This window comes from Acomys russatus, chromosome 11 (genome assembly GCF_903995435.1).
Source record: "Acomys russatus chromosome 11, mAcoRus1.1, whole genome shotgun sequence".
Taxonomy (NCBI): domain Eukaryota; kingdom Metazoa; phylum Chordata; class Mammalia; order Rodentia; family Muridae; genus Acomys; species Acomys russatus.
In genome coordinates, this window is record NC_067147.1 from 34,407,027 (window position 1) to 34,434,063 (window position 27,037).

The 27,037-nt window shown below is 40.0% G+C and overlaps 1 protein-coding gene across 1 annotated transcript in view; it reads left to right on the forward strand.

Annotated features, from left to right (window-relative positions):
• The window catches only part of Kcnh8 (potassium voltage-gated channel subfamily H member 8), a 385,997-nt gene that overhangs the window by 131,164 nt on the left and 227,796 nt on the right, over window positions 1–27,037 (forward strand). The window contains exon 3 of the mRNA XM_051153057.1: window positions 5,962–6,093. Coding sequence (XP_051009014.1) covers window positions 5,962–6,093 — 132 coding nt within the window. The remainder of the gene's footprint in view (window positions 1–5,961; window positions 6,094–27,037) is intronic.

Below are 27,037 nucleotides of genomic sequence, written 5' to 3' on the forward strand. Positions count from 1 at the left end.
CATCAACCAAATACAACATAGCAAGCTACAATAAGACCAGGCATATAGTCTCACATCAAGATTGGATGAGGCAACCCAGTAGGAGGAGAAGGGTCCTAAAGGCGGGCAAGAATCGGAAGCAGCCCCCACTCCCACTGTTTGGAATCTCACAAGAACACTGAGCTATGCAACATATATTCAGTGGGCCTACTTTAGACCCATACAGGTTCCCTGATCTCTGTGAGCCCACTTGAGTCCTGATCACTTGATTCTGTGGGCCTTGTTCTTGTGATGTCCTTGATCCATCTGACTCTTCCAATTGTTTCAGAACTCTGCCTAATACTTGGCTGTTGGACTGCATCTGCTCCCATGAGTTGCCAGATGAAGTCTCCCTGTTCTCTCTGATGACAATTATGCTTGGCTATGGACTCAGCATATCCTGTAGGCGTGACAAACTATAGGTGAAAGGTTTTGTGGCTGGGTGGTGTCACAAACCCTCCTTAAAGCCTTGCCTAGTTATTGAGGATGGTCAGTTAGTTCCAGTGTAGGCTTACAGTTATTGTGTAGTCTAAATTCTGATTTCCTGTCTAAATGTTATATAAACTCTGCTCCCCAATTGTCCCCCACTATGCCAATAAATCAGCTTACAGCCAACTGAACAGGGGAGAGAATAGAGCAAGACTTCCTGCCAGCCAGGGGAGGAGGAGTTAAGGAAGAAGCAGGGGATTCAGCCACCAGTAGAGGTCTGAGATTGATCAGGAGAAAGGAGCTGGAGCCAAGGAAAGGCACAAAGTACAAGTATCTCTGGGATGTTTGCTGGGAGTAAGACAAAATTGCATAGAGTGTTAAGAACAGATTTTTTTAAATTAATTTATTCTTGTTACATCTTAATGGTTATCTCATCCCTTGTATCCTCCCATTCTTCCCTCCCTCCCATTTTCCATTATTCCCCTCCCCTATGACTGTTCCTGAGGGGGATTTCCTCCCCCTGTATATGTTCATAGGGTATCAAGTCTCTTCTTGGTAACCTGCTGTCCTTCCTCTGAGTGCCACCAGGTCTCCCCCTCCAGGGGACATGGTCAAATGTGAAGCACCAGAGTACACGAGAAAGTCATATCCCACTCTCCACTCAACTGTGGAGAATGTTCTGACCATTGGATTTAAACTGCTCAGATTGTGTTGTGAAGCCTTGTATTATAAAAGAGTCTCAATTATTTGTGTGATAGCCAGATTAAGAAATAAGTTAAGATAAACAAACAAGTTTTATAAAAGTAACATCAACAATTCAGTCTCTGCGACATTCCCCCCATACCCCCCCCCCATTACTAGAAGTCTTCGGTTGTGTCACCCTTGCAGATGTAATGACATTTTCATTGCTTTAGTATTCTACCTCATTCCTGAAAGGTCCCCCAATTCCAGTTTTCTCTCTAAGTATTCTCCCCTACCATTCCTTCTACTGCTACCTGATCCCTCCTGTTCCCATCCCAATCCATGGTGGTTTGCCTTCTTCTCCTTTCCTCTACCTGTGCCCTCTCTCTTTCCCTTCCCATAATCCTCTTGTCTTTCAAGCCCAAGAAGCTTAGCTCTGCCTACTTCACTTCTGCCCTGCCTAGGTGTAGGCATTTTTACTTAGCCAACCAGGAATTATTTGGAAACAAAGTTACGTAGCATCACTTTAGTACATGTGAGGGTCAGCTCATAGAAGACTAAGAACCTCAGAGGTGATAGAAACTCCACAAGACCAACAGAGCCAACTGACCAGGGCCCAGATGGGCTTCCAGAGATGGGAGCACCAACCCAGGACAATGAATAGACTGGACCTAGGCCCCCAACACAGATGTAGCAGATGGGCAGCTCAGGCTTCATGTGGGTCCCCTAGTAAGGGGAGCGGGGTCTGTCTCTGACATGGACTCGGTGGCCTGCTTTTTGATCACCTCCCCTTGACATGGCTACCTCGCCAGGCCACAGGGGAAGAGGACATGGCTATGCTTAGTCCTAATGTAACTTGATGAACTGGGTAGGTGGGTGGGGGCTCCCCTTTTCTGAGAAATAGGAAAGCAGGGTGGGGGAAAGGAGGGGAGTGTGGGACAGGGAGGAGAGAGGGGAGGGGGCTACGATGAGGATGTAAAATAAATTAAGTAATTTTTTTAAAAAAATCTCAGGGGCAAGTGATTAACATCTGAATACAAAGCACCAAATTATGCTGTACCATCCAGAACTTCAGACTTTCTCAAATAGGACAGATGGTATTTTCTTCAAGGCTGCCAAATACAAATAAGCTAAACATTATGAATCTTATGATCATCTCATAATTGTTCTTACTACATATTGTTCATTATTTTAAAGTTTCCTTTTCTGTTAAACATAAAGGAGAACATAACAGGGCGTGGCCTGATGTTTTTTACGATGATGGTTACAGCATGTGAAACACGCTGGTCATTGCTTCTGGACCACAAGTAAAGAGACCGTATGCGATCTTCAAAGGACCACTCTCGGTGACCCACCACTTCTAACTATGCCCATCCCTAAACTTCCCAGAACATCACAAATAACACCACCATCAAGGGACCAAATATTAAACACATGAACTTCTGAGGGACATTCTGTATTGAAATCATGATTGGGGGGTATAGTGCAAACAGACTGGAGTGCTCTTGTAACAAGTCAAAATTTCTCTTACACCCTTGATTCCCAAAGTGACTGTTTATTCGATTCTGAAGCATATTTTACCATAGATGGTATAAGCTCTACTTTTCTCCATCAATTGTATTTATCCTTGGAAATTAAAGGTACTATTTACTGAAATCCTGGGACAGCCTTGTTTATTTTGGCACTTCTGATCTACATGGTAATTACTGTTACTATATACAGCCAGAGTTAAAAGTGACACACGATTTCTGCTCTCTAACCTTCTCCTTAAGAATTCCTTGCATCTCTGAATTAAATGCCGAGTGACTTAGTAAACCTCAGCATTGGCCTATGAGCCTTTATGAGTCTGAGCCTGGCCCGCTCTTGCTGGAAAGAAGTTCCCCATTGTTGGCTTTGTCTCCGAGTGGAGGAGGAAAATCCACACCCTGGAATAGACTTGATTTACAGGAGCTCCAGGAGGTTGAAAAATTTGTCATAGAGCTATTTCAGTGAGTGTGACAGAGAGATTTAGACAAGAACAAAAAGAACAGAGAAGAGAGTACGCTAAGTGTCAAGAAGGTGGCTTGGTAGCGTTGACACCCTTTGTCTCCTGGAAGAAACACTTGGGATATACTTTGTCTTCTAACTTTGTAGGCACACCAAGCTTCTTATTGGATTTGAAAGATGTCAATAATGATGTGTTGCTATTTAAAAGAAAAATTTCAAAGTAGACTCTGTATGCTTCCAGAGCATAATGTAAAACTGATGACTGTGCATAGGGTGCTCACTAGAGACAAATTGCCAGTTGACAGCTCTTCTCTTGGCTTTCACCTCATTTTGAACTTTGGCTCTTTCCAAAGCCCACCATTTCATTTGGACAAAGGTTCTGTGGAGATAACAATGGTGTCTGTCTCTGTGCCTACATAAATGAGACTTGCAGAACAATTTACAGGCTTTGTCTGGATGTGTGACATTTTTATGAGGTAATTGGCATAAAGATGAATTAAAAAGTGAGCCTGGTATCAGAGTCATATCTTTCCCCATACCTCACTATTACTTTCTTTTTTTAAAAAGCTACTTTTTATTTGTGAGTATATGTGTGTGAGCATGTGTGGGGGTGCCAATGAAGGCCAGAAGAGTGACATCTGCCTTGGAATTGGTATGCTGGTTGGTCCTGAGCCAGCCAACATAGGTTTTGGGGGACAAACCCTGCACACTGCAAGATTAGGAAGCCATTTTAGCTGCTGAGCCATCTCTCCAGCTCCAGACATTACTACTGTGGTTACAACTTTAGTGAAAAGACTCTCAACTTGAAATGGTGGTATTCTAGTTTGCTTGGTAAAAAAGATAGTAAAGGAAACATTTAAATACCTATGTTAAAAATCAATAAAAATGTTTAAAAATATCTGGGTGTGGTGGTACAGGCCTTTACTCCTAGCACTCAGGAAGGCAGAGGCAGGAGAATCTCTGTGAGTTTGAGGCCAGCCTGGTCTACCAAATGAGCCCAGGACAGCCTAGGCTACACAGAGAAATCCTGTCTTTAAAACAAACAAAGAAACACACCCACAGAAATACAAGCTATATTTTCCTTGTAATTCCCAGTGTAGGGATAAAAGGCTGCTTCAAAGCAGGTGACTATGATCTACCTCATGTTCTGACAGGTATGTGGTGTTTCCAAATGCAGATAGTTTTTGCCAGTGTGTGATCTTTGGAATTCTGGGAACATTTCAGAGGATGTATAAATGCTAGGTCCCAGAGATGTTGGGTTGCTGTTGATGGGTGGCTGGAGATTGGATGCTATTGGTTGTGGTTCGCTACAGTTTGTGGAGTAGTTGTGCACAAAGAAACTAGAAGAAAATAAATATCCTTAATGCAAAGGTCAAATTTGCAAGAAACTCAATGCCCCTAATCATCAGGAAGCAGTCTAACAATAACTTTGCTCCCTCCCCGCTTTTATCCTTGTTTTTTTTTTCCTTCTATCTAGTGTTAGGGGATTGATAAGAGTGGAGAAGGGTGCTAGAAAATGGAACCCACAATGTTGCCCAAAGTCTGGCTACAAAACCCTAACATCCACCTGAGTATTTCTTCTACCAGCAAGGCTCTACGTACTATAGGTTCCATAACCTGCCCAAAGGGCACCACAGTGTTCAAACACTTGAGTCTATGGGGAAAATTCACATCAAATCACAGCATTGCTTTTTAAGCTATATTAGACACAGCATATGTGAAAAATAAACAGTATAAAGATGATGAAATAAAACTTAGAGTGAGAGCCCCTGTGCTATATGCTGTTTAATTTAACCTTTATCCCTGTTTTCCTAGTCACCATATATATTGCTATAAAGAGACACCATGATCAAGGTAACTATTACAACAGAAAGCCTCTAACTGGGGCCTTGGTTAGAGTTTCAGATGGTATCCATTATTTTCACGGAGAGGAGTATGGGAGCATGCAGGCAGGTGCTGGAGCTGTAGCTAAGGGCTGCATCCTTATGTGTAGGCAGAGAATACAATCCTGGGCCTAGTGTGGGCTTTTGAAATCTCAAAGCCCACTCCCAGTGACACAGAGCTCGTTAATTTTTGTTTCAAACAGTGCCACACTCTGATGACTAAGCATTCAAATACGATTCTTATTCAAACCACCATACTCACCAGTTAGTTTTGCAATTGTTTTTACTTATTATAAGCAAATCTATATTTACTCCACTCACTTGTGTCTGGTTAGTTTGACTCAGCATCAATTTAGAAAAATCCAAATCCTGTAAATAAGCCACTCACAGTTATGTATACTGTTGTATGGTGTATAAGCCCTCCTAACGCTGAAGAGTTGTTAAAGTAAGCAGTATTAGTGTTGTTAACTGGGTTATTAACAGTGCTGGATGAGAGTGTAAGTAGCTTGGTGTCTCTCCAAGCTGGGGTTTTCCATCTTTTTTGTTTTCATGTTAGCCTTCCTAGTGGGCAACCATTGCTATTAAATTGACTAAATAAGCCTCATGTAAATTCACACAATAAGCGTCTCCATTCATGATCCACCATGCACTTGGGGACAGCAGAGCAACTTGTCACCAAGATAGGTGCTTTGACACCAAGCTCAAAGAAGTGTGGTTTGAGTTACACAAGCAGAAACGTTTCAGCATAGGAAAATGTGTCTAGGCTAAATCTTGCTTATCTTCAAGAAAACATTTAATTTGGGAACCAATGGCTATGAGTATAGGCTGGGTATTCACGATCTGAACACTGGCATTCTGAAGATGGGAGACTGTAGGATCGATTCAAACCAGAGTACTGTATTTTGATTACCATTGGGCTTTCATAGCGAAACAGGCCTGACTTGTATTTTTGTCATTTTTCCAGGGTCTCCATTCTGGTGCCTATTAGATATTGTTCCTATAAAGAATGAGAAAGGAGACGTGGTCCTTTTTCTGGCCTCATTCAAAGATATAACAGACACGAAAGTGAAGATTACTTCAGAAGAAAAAAAAGAAGGTGCGTATGGTTTTCATAAAACATAGTCAGCTGGCAAAATATTTCGATATTGCTCACTCAAAAATTTGGAAAAGAAAAAAAATTGCCATTTTGGATACCAGCAATTAATAACTGTTTATAGCACTTAGTCAATATTTGATGCCTACTCAAAAAAAACATAGAAATGTGCATTAGTCTCGTCTTTGTAATGACCACTCACGTGTCAGGGACGCAAAGGTTACTTACCTACCTTTGTGACTCACATGAGGCCAAGAGAGCAACATCACAATATGTTTCATACCTCATTCATCAGGAAGTAAAGATGCATTGACTGGAGAAATGGCGTTAAATACACAAAAGTGCAGATGCCGTTTAATGTATGGTAGGCAGAAATGCAGTGTGATGACTGTTAAAGCGTTACTGAGACCCATGTACGGGTAGCATATACTGTACAGTGTGCTAAGCTTACTCAAAGTCAGAAACAAGCCCTGCAAACATCGTTAAACGTCTCTAGGAGCTTATAATGTTTACCTTGTGTCCATTAGTTGCTAATTAAGAAAGTGCTTATATTTTAAGCAAATTGTCTAACGAAAGTCAACAGTGATAAAACGCTGACATTGTTATAAACAGACATGGGGTCTAGTAACCAGAGGAAAAGAGACCGTTCAGTGTGGGTTTCTGTGTAGTAAGTTGTTTATTAGACTCTCCCACTTGGTACTTCAACCCTAACTTTTAGGAATGGACTCTGATTTTAAAATGTGTGTGCTGTACTAGTTTGCATTCCCACCAGCAATGAAGGAGTGTTCCTCTCTCCCCACATCCTCGCCGGCATGTGGTGTCGCTTGAGTTTTTGATCTTAGCCATTCTGATGGGTGTAAGATGGAATCTCAGAGTTGTTTTGATTTGCATTTCCCTGATGACTAAGGAGGTTGAGCATTTCTTTAAGTGTTTCTCAGCCATTTGATACTCCTCTGTTGAGAATTCTCTGTTTAGTTCCAAGCCACATTTCTCAATTGGGTTATTCGGTTTGGTGGTGTTTAATTTCTTGAGTTCTTTATATATTTTTGATATTAGACCTTTGTCAGATGTAGGGTTGGTGAATCTATCTGGTGCTATCTCAGAAAAATGGGAATAGGGCTTCCTCAAGACCCAGCTATTTCACTCCTTGGAATATACCCACTAGATGCTCCAGCACACAATAAGAAAATTTGCTCAACCATGTTCATAGCAGCTTTATTCATAATAGCCAGAACATGGAAACAGCCTAAGTGTCCCTCAGTAGAAGAGTGGATAAAGAAACTGTGGTACATATACACTATGGAATACTACTCAGCTATTAAAAACAAGGAATTCCCGAAATTTGTGGATAAATGGATTGAGCTAGAAATGATCATAATGAGTGAGTTAACCCAGAAGCAGAAAGAATCAAATGGTATATACTCACTTATATCTGCATACTAGCCCAAGGGACATGTCCCATGAAAGCCTTCACTTACCAGGAAACTGGGACAGAGGGGAAGGCATCCTATTGGGACTCTAAATGAGAGACGCATGGGAGAATAGCAAAATAAAAGGATACAGAGGGTCCTAGAAATCTACAAGTAGAACAATATGATAGGCAGATTTGGGCCCAGGGGTCCCGCTCAAACTAAGGCACCAGCCAAGGACAATACAGGAGGTAAACTTTAAACCGCTTCCCAGATCTAGCCAATGGTCAGAATATTCTCCACAGTTGAGTGGAGAGTGTGATATGACTTTCTCACGTACTCTGGTGCCTCACATTTGACCATGTCCCCTGGAGGGGGAGACCTGGTGGCACTCAGAGGAAGGACAGCAAGTAGCCAAGAAGAGACTTGATACCCTATGAGAATATACAGGGGAGGTAATCCCCCTCAGGAACAGTCATAGGGAAGGGGAATAAGGGGAAAATGGGGGGGGGGGATGGGAGGATACAAGGGATGGGATAAACATTGAGATGTAACAAGAATAAATTAATAATAAAAATAAAAAGAAAAAAAAGTGTGTGCATGTTTCATACATAGTATCTCATGGGATGCCAATCCAATGGAAGGGATCTGGGGTTTGGTTTTGGACTTCTGGTTTTGAGTCCTTGCAAACACGCGTTTCCGCATATTAAAAGGCATAGACAGTGCTAAACAACAACAGCAAAACTCAGGTGAGGCAATCAAGCGTATCTAAAGCTCTGCGGTCCATCCCAGGGACGAGAGTCAAGTACTGACTAGTTAATTCTGCATGCAAGCTCATTTGATAGACTTTGCTTAAAACCTACAAAATGTGTGATGTCTACATAAACAAGTGCTTGAATCATTAACTGTTAGATTTCGGAGGTTTTATTTGAAATGAATGAAATCATGCTTTATAGAAAGTGCTAACAGGTGTGGAAGCACGCCATCACCTACAGCACTTAGGACTGTTTGTATCTGTGAGAGTTTTAACCTGTGGTCCAAGGCAACATCTTGTGTGTGTGTGTGTGTGTGTGTGTGTGTGTGTGTGTGTGTGTGTGTGTGTGTGTGTGTATGGGGGGGCTCAGTGTGGGGCACATTAACCTTGAAACTAGCTGAGCTAGCCTGAAGCAAGAGTGAAGTTGAGATGTGTCCAAACCTTGACAATCTCAGTCTTGATGCCAGCAGGAGTAAGAATCACTCCTACCTTGTTCTGTGCCTGTATGCTCTGATGCGTGTGGTCTTGCCACCCCCACCTTCACCATGCTCAATGTGGTCACGTAGGCTAATGACCAGGACATGTCCAGCTAGCACCTGGATTTTTCTCCATGCAGATGAAGCACTCCCAGCACTTCAGCCCCAGCCAACGACATACACTCACCCCGACACCCTACCCACTTCCCCAAGGTTTACCTAGCCTTTATTCTCCACAATAAAGAGAGCTGTGTCGTCACTATATGGGCTGTGTCATGCATTGATGGATGCCCTGAAGGGAAGAAGTGGACTCTGGGCTCCAGAACATCAGCTCAGCCGAAAGCTTCCATTCATAAAACAAAGTGTAAAATCCTTTTGTGTTAGTCCATGTCTATAACTATGACTCAAGATAACAGGAAATGCTGTTTAGTCTTTTCTCTGTCAGTAAAATGTATTTAAAATAAATTTTGAGACTGTATATTAATTTGGTGATTTGAAGTCTTCCCTTCCAGTTATATGTCCTGAAAAAAAAAAAACATGATTCTGTCTTAATTTGAATAAATGCTGATGACAAAAGCTTCTGATCAGAAGATTCTCCAAAAAAACTGGGAAATTAACAATTTTTTTTTACCATTGAAAAGTAAGCGCTTGGTGAATTCACCAACTGCTGAAACTTAAGTTTTTAAAAATGTATTTAGATATGATTAAATAAATGTAATGAAATAGATTTAATCGTAAAGATTACATTTTACATAATTGTAAAAAAAATTCATAGTGGACTGAATAATCACACAGATGTCAACTGAGCAGTGTCTGCCAGCAGGCACTGGAGCATTTGAAATGTCACCATCCTGAGCTCAGCTCAAATCCTGCAGCTTCCAGCCAGGGACAAGAGGAGTATGGGAGAAACAAGCACTTTTATCTGTGTGGATCCAGGCAGAGGGACCTGTGGAGGGGACAGAGACCAGAGCGAGGAAGTCAAGGAAGAGGAAGGCAGAGATGCACTCGTGGTTTTGTGTAAAGGAGAGATGGCTGCTCTGATTCTATAAAGAGTGGTGAGATGGCCAGTAGACATTTCTCACATCTGCTTTCATTAACTTTGCTAATGTCCTGGCGGTTGAAGCCATCACATTAAAGGCGAGGAGACACAACCAGAGTGCGTCATCACATGCTGTTAGCTCAGGTGAAGCAGGTTTAAAGTGCAATTATTTAGACATCAGCTAATAAAGTGCCCCCCAACACCCCCAAAACCCACTTACTTGGTATCATGCCACATTCTAACCAAGGTGTGCTTGTCTGATTACTCTCAGGTAAAGCTTACTCCTTTCTGTCTGTATATTCCAATCCTCAAATTTCCCTACTGTGGCATCTCGGTCATCATTATTTCCCATGAAAGTTCTAGATCTTTTCTTTGGCTTGGTTTTAACAAACCACCTTATCTCATAGTGAGCAACCTTCCATGGAACAGCTGTGGTGTTCAACAACTGTGCTGTATTGCTCTCTTCCCCCTTTCTGTACTTTTGTATACAACCCAGTTATCTCTGTTCCCCTCTCTAAGGGAGGTGGGGCCTGGGAGAACAGAGCCATTGAATACGGCAGACTAAAGTCTCATGCAGTAGCCAAGTTTGCTCAAAGCATCAGATAATTTATACTCTGAGGTTAATGCAGGCACATGAGCAAAGTGTACAGTCATAAGGACAAGCTGCACGTGGTTGACAAGCTGCGTGTCGTGAACAGGCTTCGTGTGGCAAAGCCATGTTTGTCCACAAAGGCATGTAAACATGTAACGATACCCAGCTGTAGCAAATAACTACACCTGACTCCTGTCTGCTTACCTGGAAGGGGCACAGAAGCGTAATCAAAGACCCATTGTATGCTTTTGAAGAAATGATGTCACAAGCTTCTTTCCTTAGTTTCTTGGAGCCTTCTCACAAGCACTCAGAAATCCCCTCACATGACTCCGTTCTTGGATCATGTCCCAACAATCTCATCTTTGACAGATCACTGCAGACTGATGCTGTTCCATCTGCCTTGAACGTCCCATGGTGTCTGACACATTACAGACACTGAAGCAATACTTGCCGGTTGGCTAGTTTTTCCTAGAGGAGGTTTAGTTATATATCTGTGTTTTCAATTTTTTTTCTTTCTTCCACACTCACATATGCATGTTTGAAATGTAGAAAATTCTTTTCACAGCAGTTTATTCATGGTAGTAATTTCATTTTTTATTCCAAGTTGTTGAGCTTAATAATATGAGCTTTGTTTTCTACCAGGCTCAAGATCCACTGTTATTATTTTCACTTATTTCTTACGTTGTGTCCCTTATTTGCTGTGCAATGATGTTGTGTTGCCACAGTATCCCATTATCAGCAAATCAGGGAATCCAAATTACAGTTTCTAAAATGGAGGTTGAGGGGGCTTCAAAAATTTTTGAGAATCTCTGAGAGGGGTGGATGGGGCTTCTTTTAAATCAGTGGTGATACAAACTGGAGTTTACATGCAATGTCAGTCATAGTTCAGCTTTGGCAAGCTCTTGCAATAAGTTGCCATTGTCAAGTAGAGTGACTAATGTCTGAAATTGTACCTATACCTCAACCTGTTACTAAGTGGCATTGGAAGCAAGAGATACCGATGATCATCTTGCTGAATGTTAGCTGTGTGTTACATGCAGGTAGGAGGTCATAAAAAGCCCATGGCCACACACTCAAGCTAGCGCTTACCCTCCTCATGTTTCAGCATGCCTGAGCTGAGCAGCCCACAACTAGAACGGTAGCTATAGGAAACTTGTGAGCTGTCTCTTCTGTTGTCCTGTGCATGCTGGTTCAGTCATTCTGCTCACCAGCTCATTGCACCTGTGGAGAGCGTCCCTGTGGTAGAGACAGCGAGAAGAGTGGAAGACAAGGACAAGGCATTTCTTCCCTGAGGATTTCCCTTTCTTGGTGGGAAAGATTGCGTTTGTCTCACCTTATCTTCTAGGCATTTTGTCACCGTACATTGACCATACTCTGTCCCATGTCCAGGGTCATTTCTAGCTGCAAGAGATTCTAAGAAATCAAACTTTTGTGGTTTCTGGTCTAATTTTTAATAAATACTTTAATAAATAAGTAAAAGAGAATTAATCTGGAAATGAGCTTGAGTCAACCAATTAGAAAGTCCTCAAAAATATCCTTTATTTATGAGTTTATGCATAGCAGTCTGAGTAAGCATCCTATAGTTTGGAAATGTGCCAGAGAAAGTGTGTGCACTAGCCATGTCCCCAGCGTATGAAGAAAAAGCACTGAAGCCCATGGCCATCTGATCTGAATTCAGAACTTTCTATCATGCCCTAAGGCTTCTTCTGAAACTGAGGAGAGAAAACTGAAGTGAGTTGAATTGGAAAGTGGACTCCTAGGTTTCTTTTCAAAGCCTTTAAATAGGATTATCATTATAACAGATATTTCCTGGGATCATTCTTCCCCCTCCCCCACCCCTAATTTCCATTTTTTTATTTAAAGCCCTTACTATTCAATAAAGTCGGTAGGCCAAACATATTACCTTTTTTGAGAGTTGGTTAGAAACATAGACTTTTACAGCCCATAAATCAAAATCTCCATTTCAGTAACTTCCTAGGGAATCGGGGGCACACCAAGACTGAGAAGCCCTGCCCTTTACACAGACCCAAGAGATACATCTGGGTACCCAGACAGAAGTGACTCTGCTCCATCCACTCAAGTATATCACTCTCTTCTTTGCTTTCCTAACCTTTATGCCTACCTGAAACAACTTTCAAAAGTTACTTTTCATTATTAATTGCTTCTTCCATTAAAACTTAATGCTCATTAGAATCTTATTTCCATCCTTACAGAGTGAGCGCCTGGCATGTAGTATGTGCTCAATAAATGTTTGATAGATGAATGAATGATAGATAAATATATGAATGTGTAAACAAAGTATACTTTAGGAAACTGGGTTCTTCAGTGGTATACAGCAGTATAATATTTTTGCTGCTTTATAATACGTGGATATTAATTTCAAAAGGTACATGGCTCAGGTGTTCAAGCTGTTGGCCACATGGCATGCTTCTGTTTGGCTTGATTTGACCCATAGCTACCCAATCCAGCTCTCCCTCCAAACATGTTCTGGTATCAAATGAAACTTTAACTTCAAATAGAATTACTGTAGCTGGCCAAATTTTGATTCTTGTTGATTCTTCTACTTATCACTCACTCTCTGATAATCTCAGTTAGGCATCGTTTTGAAAGATAGGTGAAGTCATTTTTTGAAAAGCTACAAATATATTATCCAAAAGGACAAGCATGAAGCCACTGACCAGATACTAATGAACTCTGAGATGGTTTTATATACTTAGAATAGTTTCACTTGGCACATCACAACGATGCCTTTCTCACTTGTTGATGGATTGTTGTTTTGTTGCTGTTGTCATTTTTGGCATAATGGAGGAAGCATTTGCAAAAAACTGTTGCTGGATTGGAGAGCTGGGTAAGAATGGACACTTTACCACAGGAGGAAGAGTTCTCCAGGAAATCTGTGTTGATTCTTAGCTGACTCATGCTGAAATCAGAGCAAGTATATTGATACCCAAAGGGTTCAAATTTATTGTTTTTATTGGAGTACACATACTTTTTAAAAAGCCAAAACTCTGAATTTTTGCCTTTTAAGAGAAAAGGATACTATGATGAGCAAAATGACCTGACCTGAGACATAAAAGCCATTATGTGCTTCATGGGTTCATCACTCCAAAGGAAAATGGATATATTCTGCGGTCAATCAAAATAGACATGTGTTCTGGACTCATCCTATTGCAGCTTATTATGGTCTTGGGTAAAATCTTTATCAAGCTAATACCTGTTTTGTTTGACTTTTTGAGATAGGCTTCTCCTGTATAACTCATGGTGGCCTTAAACTATAGATCTTATTATTCCGGTCTCTCAAGAGCTGTGAACAAAGATACCATCATGCTCAGCTTACTCTGCTGTTTTATAAACAGGGGTGTATGCAATATGTTGACACTTTTTGCAACAGAATTAGCTAAAATACCAGACATATATGGATTTAGTGAATAGATATCTTCCTGGTGCATGTCAAAAATGTCAGAGACACCAGGTCTCCCCCTCCAGGGGACATGGTCAAATGTGAGGCACCATAGTACATGAGAAAGTCATATCACACTCTCCACTCAACTGTGGAGAATATTCTGACCATTGGCTAGATCTGGGAAGGGGTTTAAAGTTTACTTCCTGTATTGTCCTTGGCAGGTGCCTTAGTTTGAGTGGGACTCCTGGGCCCAAATCTGCCTATCATATTGTTCTACTTGTAGATTTCTAGGACCCTCTGTATTCTTTTATTTTGCTATTCTCGCATGTGTCTCTCATTTAGAGTCCCAATAGGATGCCTTCCCCTCTGTCCCAGTTTCCTGGTAAGTGAAGCACTCAGAGGAAGGACAGCAGGTAGCCAAGAAGAGACTTGATACCCTATGAGAATATATAGGGGGAGGTAATCCCCCCTCAGGAACAGTCATAGGGGAGGGGAATAATGGGTAAATGGGGGGGGAGGAATGGGAGGATACAAGGGATGGGATAAACATTGAGATGTAACAAGAATAAATTAATAAAAAAAATAAATTTAAATTAAAAAAATGTCAGAGACACTACATAAGACTGTGCAGTATCCACTGTATCCTGTTGCATATAGTAAATTGGTTACAAGGTATTCTAAATTCAGGGATCAAGTAATTGGTTCAGTTTCTTAAAATTAATAGTAACTCAGTTTGATCTAAGTCACTTAATAGATGCATCATTTTATTCCCAAGGAAATGTCATATCAATAAGTAAGAGATTGCTTCTCTGTTTAGAGAATGAACAGTTTGTCCAGATATTATTGTTTCTTCACATTAACATTGTTTATATAAATAATAATAACCTGAACACATCTCAACTCACAGAATGCTAACAGAAGCTTATATCATGGGACCGCCAGGACTTAAGGGCACATGGTTTATCTTCTTCCCTCCCACACTGTGTGCTGGCTGAACGTTGGGGCCACAGTAGACATTCTTTTGATCCCATAATTTAGGTCCAGTCTTGGCACTCTGAAGAGTTCACTGAGATGCCAAGTATTGAGGCTACTTAGAATCTACATAGAATTTGTAAATTTGAATAAAAGATCATTGAAGTAGAAATTCTACAAATAAGCTGAGACTTGGAGGCCATATGGAAATTCTTGAGTGTTTTTAAAATCATAAGTAAGCTGGCCGGTGATGGTATGTGCCTTTAATCCCAGCACTTGGGAGGCAGAGGGAGACATATCTCTGAGAATTTAAGCCAGTACAGTCTACAGATTGAGTTCCAGGATAGCCAGGGATACATAGAGAAACTCTGTATTGAAAAATGAAAAAATCGTAAGTAATAGAATGAAGTAAAGTAGGAATAGCAGAGGGGGAAAGAGCCACTGAGAAGAACCAAGCATATAAACAAATAAAAAAAAGTAATCTGCTTTTGTTTTTGTTACTTTTTGTGTTTTGAGCATTTGGTTTGTTGGTTTACTTGAGGCAGGGTCATGCTATGTAACTCACACCAGCTTTAAACTCATAACTCTCATTCCCTAGTTGCCCCCACTGTGTGCCCAGGTTACAGATGTAAACTCTTATGCCCAATAGTACACCCAACTGGAAATTCCTTTATATAAATTAGATATAGAACACCAAAGGTTATCACATACAAAACATATTATTTATTAATGAAAAATCTTAGAGCAAAATTCACAAAACATCACCCATTACAACAGAAGATAAAAGCAAACACTATATTATAGTGTGAGATTGTTACCTAAAAATATCAGTCTCTCGAGAAAATCCTTTGGGACAATGTCACCTCTAGGAAATGTACCCCAAGGCCCGGGGAAGAAATGGAGAAGCTTGGAATGGAAAAGGAAGAATCCTCATTCCATTAGAGAAGTAGCCATTGGAGTGCCTGAACATCTTGATTTGATTTTTTAAAGCAAATTACAATATAATTCTTTCACATATAGATTATCTCACATCCTTGGGTGCTGTAAAATCTCCAAGGATACAACTAAATGCAACTTCAATTGTATTTTATCCTATAATAGGTTTTCCCCAGACCTTCAATATATTGATCATGAAACCATGCGAACTTTTTGACAACTCATTTATAAATATTACAGTGTGTCTAAGAAAAGGAATGGAAGGAAGCACTGAGAGATGGAGTTCTTGAATACGGGATGGGTAGGCTCGATTAAGGTTCAGGTATAATTGCTCCTGTTGAGGTTTCATGATTTTATTTGAAAGTATATTAAACACAAGTATGGTGGTTTGAATAAAAATATTCCCTATAGGCTCATAGGGAGTGGCACTGTTAGGAAATGTGGCCTTGTTGGAGTAGGTGTGGCCTTGGTGGATGAAGTGTGTCACTGGGGAGAAGACTTTGATGTTTGAGACACTCAGATCAGGCATAGTGTGGCTCTCTTCTTGCTGCCTGCAGACGATGTAGAACTCTCAGCTACCTCTCCAGTGTCGTGTCTGCCTATATACTGCCATGCTTCCTGCCATGATGATAATTGACTAAACCTATGAACCTGCAAGGCAATCCCAGAGAAATATTTCCCCTTTAAGAGTTGCTGTGGTCATGATATCTCTCAGCAGCAATAGAATACTGACTTAGACACTAAGTTAAACTCCAAACCCATGGTTGCTGAGAGTACCACGTACCTCGTATTGACTTTCAATTTCTCATTCTACCCGCAAAGTTTTCAGACACACATGGGATTCTGCTGAGGAGTAAGGGATTAGATGCCATCTAAAATGTCACACATAATTGATTTCTGGAAAGTGCTGAAGACTTCTCAAAGACCTGACAGTGTGCTTTCTCAGTCAGCCATATCCTGCTCAACAAGAGGCCAACATGACACAGTGGAAGCTTCAAGCTCACATCACATTTTAGGGGGACTGCTGGCTGACCTAGCTGGCAGAGAACCTGTTTCCTTGTTTAGAGATAGTCATTTCAACCATCATCTGCCTCGAAAATGTGTTATGCTAATATATGCTGCTGTCTTTCTAGAGTAACCATCATCCTCATGTAATCATTTGTCATTGGTAGATTGAAAAGATTTGAGTTTAATGTGTAAAAATAAGTGATAGTAGTGAGAGAAACAAACCAAGTGATGTCAGTGAGTTAGATGAAGCTGGTAAACAGGCTCTTCTATATGACCTAATGTCACACCCATGGTGACCTGTGCCTAGAACTCTGTGTGGAAATGGCTTTTGAGGTAATATACTCAGGTACAAAGTCCTGTGCAGAATCTGACAACTGGAAAGACAGAAGGCAATGGCCACCAGCGAAGCAGTTATCTGTCATTCCTGATGCTAAGAATGAATCATTCTTTTAGCACCTGAAAACTGTAGGCCCACCTTTCCCTTCTGGGATCATCAGATCATTTATGCAAGGCAGTATGACACTCATATGTATTAAGTGTAAACAGCGTTGAGTCCTGAATGAGCTCTAAACCTGAGCACGTCAGTCTCACTCTAGTTTAAAAGTCTTTGATAATCCAGATGTACACAAAAGGTAGTCCAATATAGAATTCTCCAGTTGTTGCTTTCAAATTGTTACATTATGGGATGCCAGCAAATAAATGGGGAAGTGATGACTCAAGGAGCAAAAAGACAGAGTGAATGAAAAGCATAGCTGGAATTAAGGAAAAGAAACGAAGCACAGACTCTGAGCAGAGTGAGAAGTCAACACAGCACTGTGAGTCTGTAAAAACTAAGAGATATCAGCAGGGGAAATTGATAGAGATACAGAAAAAAAAGAGGCCTACTTATTTTAACCTGATTTCCAAGTAGCACATTAAAAACTAAAAGGAGAGATTCCTTAATAATTTCTCATCACATCCCCTAGTCATTTGAGTTTACAGCACCAGACCACAGCACACACTGATTATACAGTAACCAGAACTGAGATCATGATTTTCAGAATTCTGTTTAGGAGGTCACTGGGCACAACAAAACAATAAAATTCAAATATTGTCTATAGCAGTTTGTAATGCAGTTCTATAACAGTCCTCAAAATTATCAATGAATATCAGTTTATAATAGTCACAATGCCATAAGCTGAATGACCCGGAGCAGGATCACCAGAAAAAAAGCAAATTATAAGTGGAATATTCAGACCTACCAGACAATGGGTTTTCAGGTAAGAATATCTATACTTCCTGTATTTAAAGAAATCTAGTAGTGGTAAAAATATTATCAACAAGTCTACCAAAACTAATGGATTTGATTTGGAAAAAGAACCAGAGAAAACATAAAGGAAATCTGATGAAATTAAAAACAACAACATACTATATAGGAGAAGTAAGCATTGTTCATAGATTAAGGAAGAATCACTTACCAGTGAAAAATGTTACTATCATGTGTTATACTGACATATGCATCAAAAGTCAATAAAAATACAGCTTAGAGAGAAAGACCCAAAAATAGTTTTAGAATTTCAGAGAAAAAAAACTGGAAAATAAACTATTAAGAATTTTTTTTACAATGTTTAGCTCATAATATTCACATTTTATAAGCCTAACAAATCTGAGCGATATATAGTATACATATATAATATTATTTAATATAATGTATATATTCAAATGTTGATAAGGAACTAAAGACTAGTAAATAGTTAAGTAAGTATCATGAAATAAAATCTTAGAGGCAACTTTAGATAATTAACTCTATATAGAAATAAAAACCGAGTTTATTGACAGCTGTATTGTCAGCAGACACCAGCCAAACAAACCCCTAGGATGTTTGAGCCTGTTAAACTATTAGGAAAAGAATATGGCAACAGTAGTAGAAGTAGAGGGTATCACAGAATTCAGTTTTTATATAAACAATTATGAATAATTCAATAAAATGGGATGTTTGTGGAAAAATCTTTTAAAGACTGTTGGATAGAAAGAAAATTCCAGTTATCCTATAATTATTGAATATACTGATTTGGTTTTTTAAAAACCATTCAAGACTGCTAGATAGATGGCTTAGTGGGTCAGAACATTTGTACTTGCAAAGAACTGGGGCTATGTTTCCATCACCCATATGATGACTCCCAACCATCTGTAACTCCAGGTCAAGGGTATCTGTTGCCCTCTTCTGAGCTCTTCTGGAACCAGGCACACACATGGTGTTTGGACATACATGCAAGTAAAGCCCTCACACCTAACTAAGGCGAAAGACATTCTTTTAATCATCCCAGATATTAAGCTCAAACTATGTCCTGTAGGGGTATTCCCAAACATGTACGGAAATTCTAAACAGAAAATAAGCAATCTAAAATGATTTTTCATGATAGTTATTTCAAGTAGAGTCAGTTTCTGCAGATGTGCTAAGCCCACTCCTTTAAGGAAGGACTGTTCTCAGTCTTCGTGTAATATGTAGAGTGTGACTTGATGTGTCTGTGGCATGGGTCCCTCAGCAACCTGAGACATATCACTCTTCTGACACATTCTTGGATGCTTAGCACTCTCAACCATCCTTATTGCTAAAGAACTACTTTGCCCAGCTTAGATCTTTTTAAATGACAGCCAGGAGCAATCTCTGAGAGTAAGAGGTGACCTGCTCCCTGCTACACAGCTCTGTCATGCCTTGTAGGTCCAGCCTACAAATATCTGAAGGAGTTGGAGCAAATCACAGTAGAGATCTCAGATGCAATATGTAACAGGAACTTTTATTCTCATGTAGTTGTTGTCTCGGAGGCTTACTGCCTACTAACCTAGGCCTAGTCCTGCAAGCTTCTAGCCTCTGCACAATCTAATCTATCTAGGCCTACAGTGTTTTCAACCTCTGAGACTTACTGCTGAATAAGGTCATCCTTTCTAGTTCTTTCTGAACTCTGACTGGCTGGTTCACCTCAGCTGCTCTGGCTCAAGACTCCTCTCCAAGTTAACTGGCTTCTATTAGCTTCTTACCGAATCACTCTGCTCCAGGGTATATAATCACAGTATGAGTTTTACTAACACAATGTCAGTTAAATGAAGTGAAATTGCTCAGAAGTGTGCTTAAAATAAGCTGTGTGCAGTTGTCACACACATATGGTAAAGTAGGCAAACATGTTTTCACATCATTGCAGCCAGACCAGAAAGGGAATTTGATTATAGTAAAAATCACCACGCGGTGGGGCAGAAAACATGTTTTAGCTTCTAGAACATTTTAGGTTTCTTCAGCTCTTGATCTGTTTGAGCACCACTCAAAAGGGGACATACAGGCTTCCGAGTTTTGCCATAAGACTGTGGTGTATTTCAGTAATTTCGAGGGGAAGGAGCCAATTATGACAAGAAGATCAGTCTCCCCCCCACCCACCCCAGGAAGTGCTGCCATTCACTAATTGAATTTGAATGTACTTAAGGCTGTAGATTTTGTAACATTTTTAAATTTGGGGTAAGTATTTCTCTCAGGTGAAAATATAATTTTTGATCTTTCAAATATCTGTGACCTCTATCACCACTACAACCATTGCTTTGCTATGCATATTGACTGGAAGCTTCAGGTGCACATTACTGAGATATTCCAGTGAGTAATACTATCTTTTTTTTAACCTTTGCATTTGTTTTAATTAGTTTTAACTCTTACCTTCTCAGACTTTCTCATGTGCTCTGTGTACACCACGTGAAATGTATTTTCCTATAGAAATAATGTGGACCACTTAGTGAGTACTCAGTCACTACCTTAAATTGTTTAATTGTTTAAATTATTACAAAGTATTCATCAATTTAATCCTTTCAACAACCCTGTCATACAGGTAATACTGCTGTCATCTTATAAGACAAATTCTAAGTTTGTAGACTAGGCTGCCCTTAATTTAAAATCCTCCTGCCTCAGTCTATAGAGTGACAGAATTGCATGAAAATACAAGCTTGCTAAGTTAGTGTCAATATTTAAAAATTCCTAATGGGCTGGGTTTATAGCTCGGTCATAGAACATTTTCTGTTGTTTTTAGCTTTATTATAATTTATTCAGATTACATCCTAAATGTTATCCCCTTGTTTATATCTTCCCATTCCCACCCCTTCTCCCTCTTCCACCCTATTCTCCTCCCCCAGACCTCTGACAGAAGGGGACCTCCTCCCCAACCATCTGACCACCGCCTATCAGGTCTCATCCTGATAGCCTGCTTCCAATTCCTCTGTGTGCCACCTGACCTCCCCACCAAGGAGAAGTGATCAAATTGGGGACACCAGAGTTCGTGTCAGATGTAGTCCCCCCCATCCTCATAACCTTGGAGAATGAATTGTCCATGGACTAGATCTGAACAGGGGTCTAGGTTTACTGCATGCATTGTCCTAGGTTGGAGCAACAGTTTGTTCTTAGCATGCCCAGGGCCCTGAATTCAATCTTAAGTGCTTCAAAAATATATATTACCTAAGATCATACAGTTAAAAATGGAAAGCCTGGAACCTGAGCCTATGCCAAATTCATCTTCAGCATCTGAAATTCATGAAATGCTATGTTGTGAGATATAAAACCATATAGACAATATAAAGGAACATATACATGTTATAATTTGAAATTCAACTAATGATGAAGAAGTTCTGAGGACAGAGCTTTCTGTCCCTGTTGATTTGGGTGTACCACTCACTCTGTCCATGAGTTTTTTTTTTTTTTTTTTTGCCCAAAGAGTTTTCCAAGCCCTACTGCTTACGGTATCTAACAGAGGCCATATTTTCTAGTCATGATTGGTTAAACCATTGGCAGTAAAGATTATCTCAGTCTCCAGCCTCTCTCCACAGGAAAAGGATGGTGAAATGCATAAAATCTCTAAACCTATAATTGATTCCTTTGGCAATGACCTTCTACCTTGCAAGAGTTACTTTGTTCCATAAACCCAGATAATTATTGAATGAGATTTAGTATAAATAATATGTTCCTCTTGCTTCATCAGTCAAAAGTCTAAGAGTTTTAGGAGCCCTGTGCAGAAGCCGGGAGGAAATATATATTTCTCTTACTGTATTACAATTTCACAGGTCCATTTCTCCTTCTTCTCCTTTTCCCTGTGTCCTTTAAAACTTGTACTGGTTATTTTTAACTGTTAATTTTAACAATTTACAATCACGTGAGAAGAAAGTCTCCATTAAGAAGGTATCTAGATCAGCTTGGCCGTTGGACATGTTTGTGGGGCACTGTCTTGATCGTTAACTGATCCAGTCTATTTAAGAGCCACCATTCCTTCAGCTGAACTCTGATGTCCATTCCAGCAGGGCCAGCTCTATTGTGCTGTCCAAGAAAAGTGCAGGGTCTGCTCTCCTGAATTTTGCAGCCAGGGAAGGAAAGGGCCAACTCTCCCTCCTGCTACAGGTGGTGAGGGGGGAAAGGAAGGGCATGCCTCCTGCTCCTAGGCCACTATATGGCAGGCAAAGGCAGGGCCAGATCTCTCACACCAGCTCTCCCACACTCAAGAATTATCCATTTTTTTAATCTCTGCTTCGTTTTTTCATATTTCTATAATTGGAGATCTTTTTTTAGCTCCACCCACAATGAGCCTCATTCTGATGGTTTCTGACCACACATTTCTTCAAGAGTATATATTTCAAGACACATTTCTTATTCATTCTCTTTTTGTGTTAGCAGAACCCAAATATTTTCTTGATGAATATTTCCATTTACTGTATAATATGACCTGAAAATGAAAGTATTAGAAGTTCCAGGTGTAAAGTATATATCAGAAAACTTAAAACTTAATTTTAAATACTATCTATTATTTAAAACGTATTTTCAGTTTAAATATACTTTGATCATATTATTCCTCTTTTCCAAGTCCTTCCAAATCCTCTCCTTTTCCGTACCCACCCAAGTTTGTTCTTTCTCAAAAGACAAACAAACACCTAATACAGCAGTAACACTCCAAAAACAAGATAACAAAATAAAACATACCCCCCAAAAAAGCATACACTAAACTGTAACCAAATGAATGTATACAAAAACCTGTGGTTAACTAAACGCTAAATGTTGGTTAACTACTCCTGAATATAAGGCCTGTCCTGGAATGGTTGATATACCCAGTATCAGCCTACTGGAGAAAACTTATGTCCCCTCTCCCAGCCAGTATAAATTACCTGTCGTGAGTTGTTCACCCATGTCCACTACTGCAGGGCCAGCTCTGCTTGTGCTGTCCAGGCAAGGTGCAGTGCCTGCTCTCCTGAGTGTTATAGCCAGTGAAGGACAGGGCCAGCTCTCCCTTCTGTTGTGCAGGTGGCAAGGAATGGGGTAGGGGCGTTATCTCTTCCTCTTCTGATAGTTCAATTGTTATCCTTTACCCTAGCAGCTATGTTTTTGTTCATTGATTCATTCATTTTTTAAACAATTTTTAGCAAAACAAAATATAATAATCTAAAACTATCACATCAGGGCTGAAAATGACAAACCCACAGGAGGAAAAGAGCTCAAGATAAGGCATAAGAATCAGAGACCCCCTTATTTGCACACTTAGGAATCCCATAACCACACTAAACTGGAAACCATTGTATAAGCACACAGGACATGGTGGAGACCCACGCAGACCCAGTGCATGCCACTGCAGTCTCTGCGAGTTCATGTGAGATTTGCTCAGGTAGATTTAGAGGGCCTTGTTTTCTTGGTGTCCTCCATCCTCTCTGGACCTTATACTTTTTTATGAAATGTTTTTTACATATACATTTATATTATTACACATATATACAGTAAACTACCTACAGCAAGAAGAAGCATGAAACAATCGGGAATTGTATAAATGTTACATTCTTAGTGTTTTGGCTATTTGTAGTTGGTAGCCTTGAAGAAAACATCTTTCCTATCCGGGTGGCTATTACACTCTTTCTGCCTTCTCTTCCCTGAGCTCTGAGGGGAGAAATTTGATGGAGACATCCCATTCAGATCTGTGTATTCCAAAGTTTCAGTCTAGATAACATCTGCCTGTGAATCTCTATATTTGTTCCCATCTGCTGCAAGAGGAAGCTTCTGTGATGATGGCTGAGCTAGACACTGATCTATGACTATATTAAATATAGCAGACTGTTGTTAGGAGTCATTTTATAACTACATATTTTTGTTTGTTTGCCTGTTTGGGGGTTTTGTTTGTTTGCTTTTGTTTTTATACTAGTAATACTTGGTTTCACCTTAGGTCTCTGGGATTTTTAGTCTGTGGTTCTTGCTCAACCAAGCATTCTTCAGTATGGGTTCCATTTTGTGGAGTGAGCCTTAAGTCAAATAAGTTATTGCTTAGTTACTCCCATGAGCTTTGTGCCACCATGGTCCTGGCATATTTTGCAGTAGATAAAGGTTTTGTCGCTGGCTTTGTATTTATGCTTCTGTTTTGATAATTTGCATAGTACCTTCCTGTACCAACGATACTAGAATGTAGGAGTGAACACTCTATTTAGGCACCAGCTCCGCATCGTCACGTTCAATGAGTTATGTAGGAGTCGCCTTCATCAATGGGGCCTTGCTATCAGTTTGTAGAGAGCAACCTATAGTCTTGAGAACTGCTTGCATTGATTGGAGCTTCCTGTCACTCCCCTCTAGCCAACAACTAAATTAGATGTAACACAATTCTAGTTCTGGAAGCTTCATTTGTTGGCAAGAGATGGCCAGTGGTAACCAGATCTCATCCATTATTTGGCAGTTTTATTTAGATTGCCTTCATATATTTATATATTTGAGGAACTTTCTATTATAGTAGGTTTACATGCTATCCTTCAACTGTCCCTTAGCTGTTTCTCCCCATATTCCCTCCCACAACCCACTCTTACCTACTTCTTCCCACTTGGTATTCCCATTTCAGTCCTTCCAGCTTCCTTCTAGATCTATTTCCCTTTCCTAGTGGGATCTGCCTATTTCCTCTAGTCCAGCTGTTCTCAACTTCCCACAGGGGTTGCCTATCAGAAATCCTGCTTATCACATATTTACGTTACATTCATAACAGTGTCATTGACTTAACAGTTGATATCCACATATAATCAGATACATACCTTTTTTTGTCTTTCTGCATCTGGGATATCTCACTCAGGATGATTTTTTTTTCTAGTTCCTTTCATTTCCCTGTGTATTCAAAATGTATTTTATGCATTTCCAAAGCGTCAACCAAATGAGTGTGTAGAGATTAAAGAAGATGTAAGTCAATGGATCAAGGATAATCAATGTAAACTCAACAAAATGATGGAAGATGCAAAATAAATAGATAAGTGTGACTGAGCTTCTGAGACTTAATTTCTAAGACGTAGAAGAAATAGATAAGACAAGGTGATTTCAACCATAAGATGCTGCAGCAGCTCACAAAGATAAGGAACTAAATAAACAAATGTAGTAAGTGTATTAAGAGAGGTATAGGGAAAGAGAATTGTGAAACTAGAAAGGTAAGAAATTCATACATGAACTAGTTGAAATTCCCCAAATGGAAACACATGAGTGTCCTGATTGAGATTTCCCAGTTCTTTGACATTACAGATAATGTCAAAACAGCAAGTGATTCTTTGGATTCCAGACAGCACAAAAGATCAAGAACTGGAAATATTTTGAAAGTCCCAACAGGAATCCTGGAAGCTAGCGGATGGTGGAGCACTGTCTTAAAAGTCCACATGAGTAAACTGTCTAAGGTAGAACCTGTACCCAGCCAAATTGCCCATGCAGCTAAGCATGGAAAAGTCAGGCATGATTTAATACATAACACTTTTCTACAAATTTATCTTTTGCTTTTCCTCAGGGATCTTCTTCAAGCTGTGGTGTATAAAACTAACATAAATAAGGTATGAGACTAGCACAAAAGAAGGCATTGGTGATTACATAAACAAAGATAAAACACAAAAGGACAGAGAATGTAACCAGTATGGTGAGGAAAGGAATGTGGGGCAAGATAAGAGCTATACAGATTCTCAGAGTACCTACCAGTTTACAGGAGGCAGATATTCTGAGACGCCTTCAAATTTAATCAAAGTACCTACCAGATTACAGGATACAGATATCCTGAGACACTTTCAAATTTAATTGACATTTCTCTTGACACAGCAAAACACATTGAGAGATATTACATATATATATATAAAGATTTATAGTTTTAATGGTACATATAAAATAAAATGTGATGACTAATCTCCATTGTTAACAAAGAGTGAACTGGAATTAGCCTTTAGGGAGGCACATCTCTGGCATTTTAGAGAGAGGTTGAAGCGAAGGACCCACCCTGAGTGTGCATAGCATCTTTCTATGGTTGGGGTGCACAGCATCTTTCTCATTCGTTAGCTATAGCTTCCCTACCATAATGGACTGTATCCTCAGACTGTGGTGAAATAAACCCTTCTTGATGTTCCTTTTGTTGGGCATTTTCTTACAGAAAGAAAAGAAGTAAATAATACACAGAGCAACCCAAAAAGTCTAGAGAATCGTTAGTTCGGAACGAAAGGAAACGTTGTGTGGGAAAAAACAAAAAACAAAACAAAAATATCCCAGTCAGGGCTGGAGGAATAGCTGAGGGGGAGCCCAGGATTTAGGCTCCAGCATCCAGGGTTGGAAGAGTAGCTGAGGGGGAGCCCAGGATTTAGGGTCCAGCATCCAGGGCTGGAGGAATAGCTGAAGGGGAGCCCAGGATTTAGGCTCCAGCATCTCTGTCTTACAGAAAGTTCATCATATACCACATGTTCAGCTCTTGTGATACTGTGACCACTGGGCACTGAGTTAAGGGAACTAGAACTACACAGTCCAGTTCTCCACATGTGTGTTTCCCATGACCTTAGTCACCCAAGGTTCACCATGAACTGGAAATATTATTACTTGCCTTTAGCTTTTCAAGAGAAAAGAATCTGAAGCCATCTAATTTTGTTAAATTATTTTTCTTTTTTTAAGGATTTAGTTATTATTATGTATACAGTGCTGAAGAGGGCATCAGATCACATTACAGATGGTTGTGAGCCACCATGTGGTTGCTGGGAATTGAACTCAGGACCTCTGGAAGAGCAGTCAGTGCTCTTAACCTCTGAGCCATCTCTCCAGCCCGCTAAATTATTTTTCATAATTTGATTTTCATCTTGTTATTTAGTATAGCATTTCATTTATGGATTAAACTTTATCCCAGATGCGTATGCACAGAAAGCTAAATAATATATTCATGTCTGGAACATATCTGCCATAGGTAAGGAGCACTGTAAGTGCATTTTAGTTTCACTCTGCTGTTCTGAAAAAATATTCTGACAAAAAGTAGCCAGGGGAAAGAAAGGTTTACTTTTTAAGGTTATAGGTTGCAATCTATCATTAAAAGAAGTCAGGCCAGGGACTCAAGCAAGAGCTT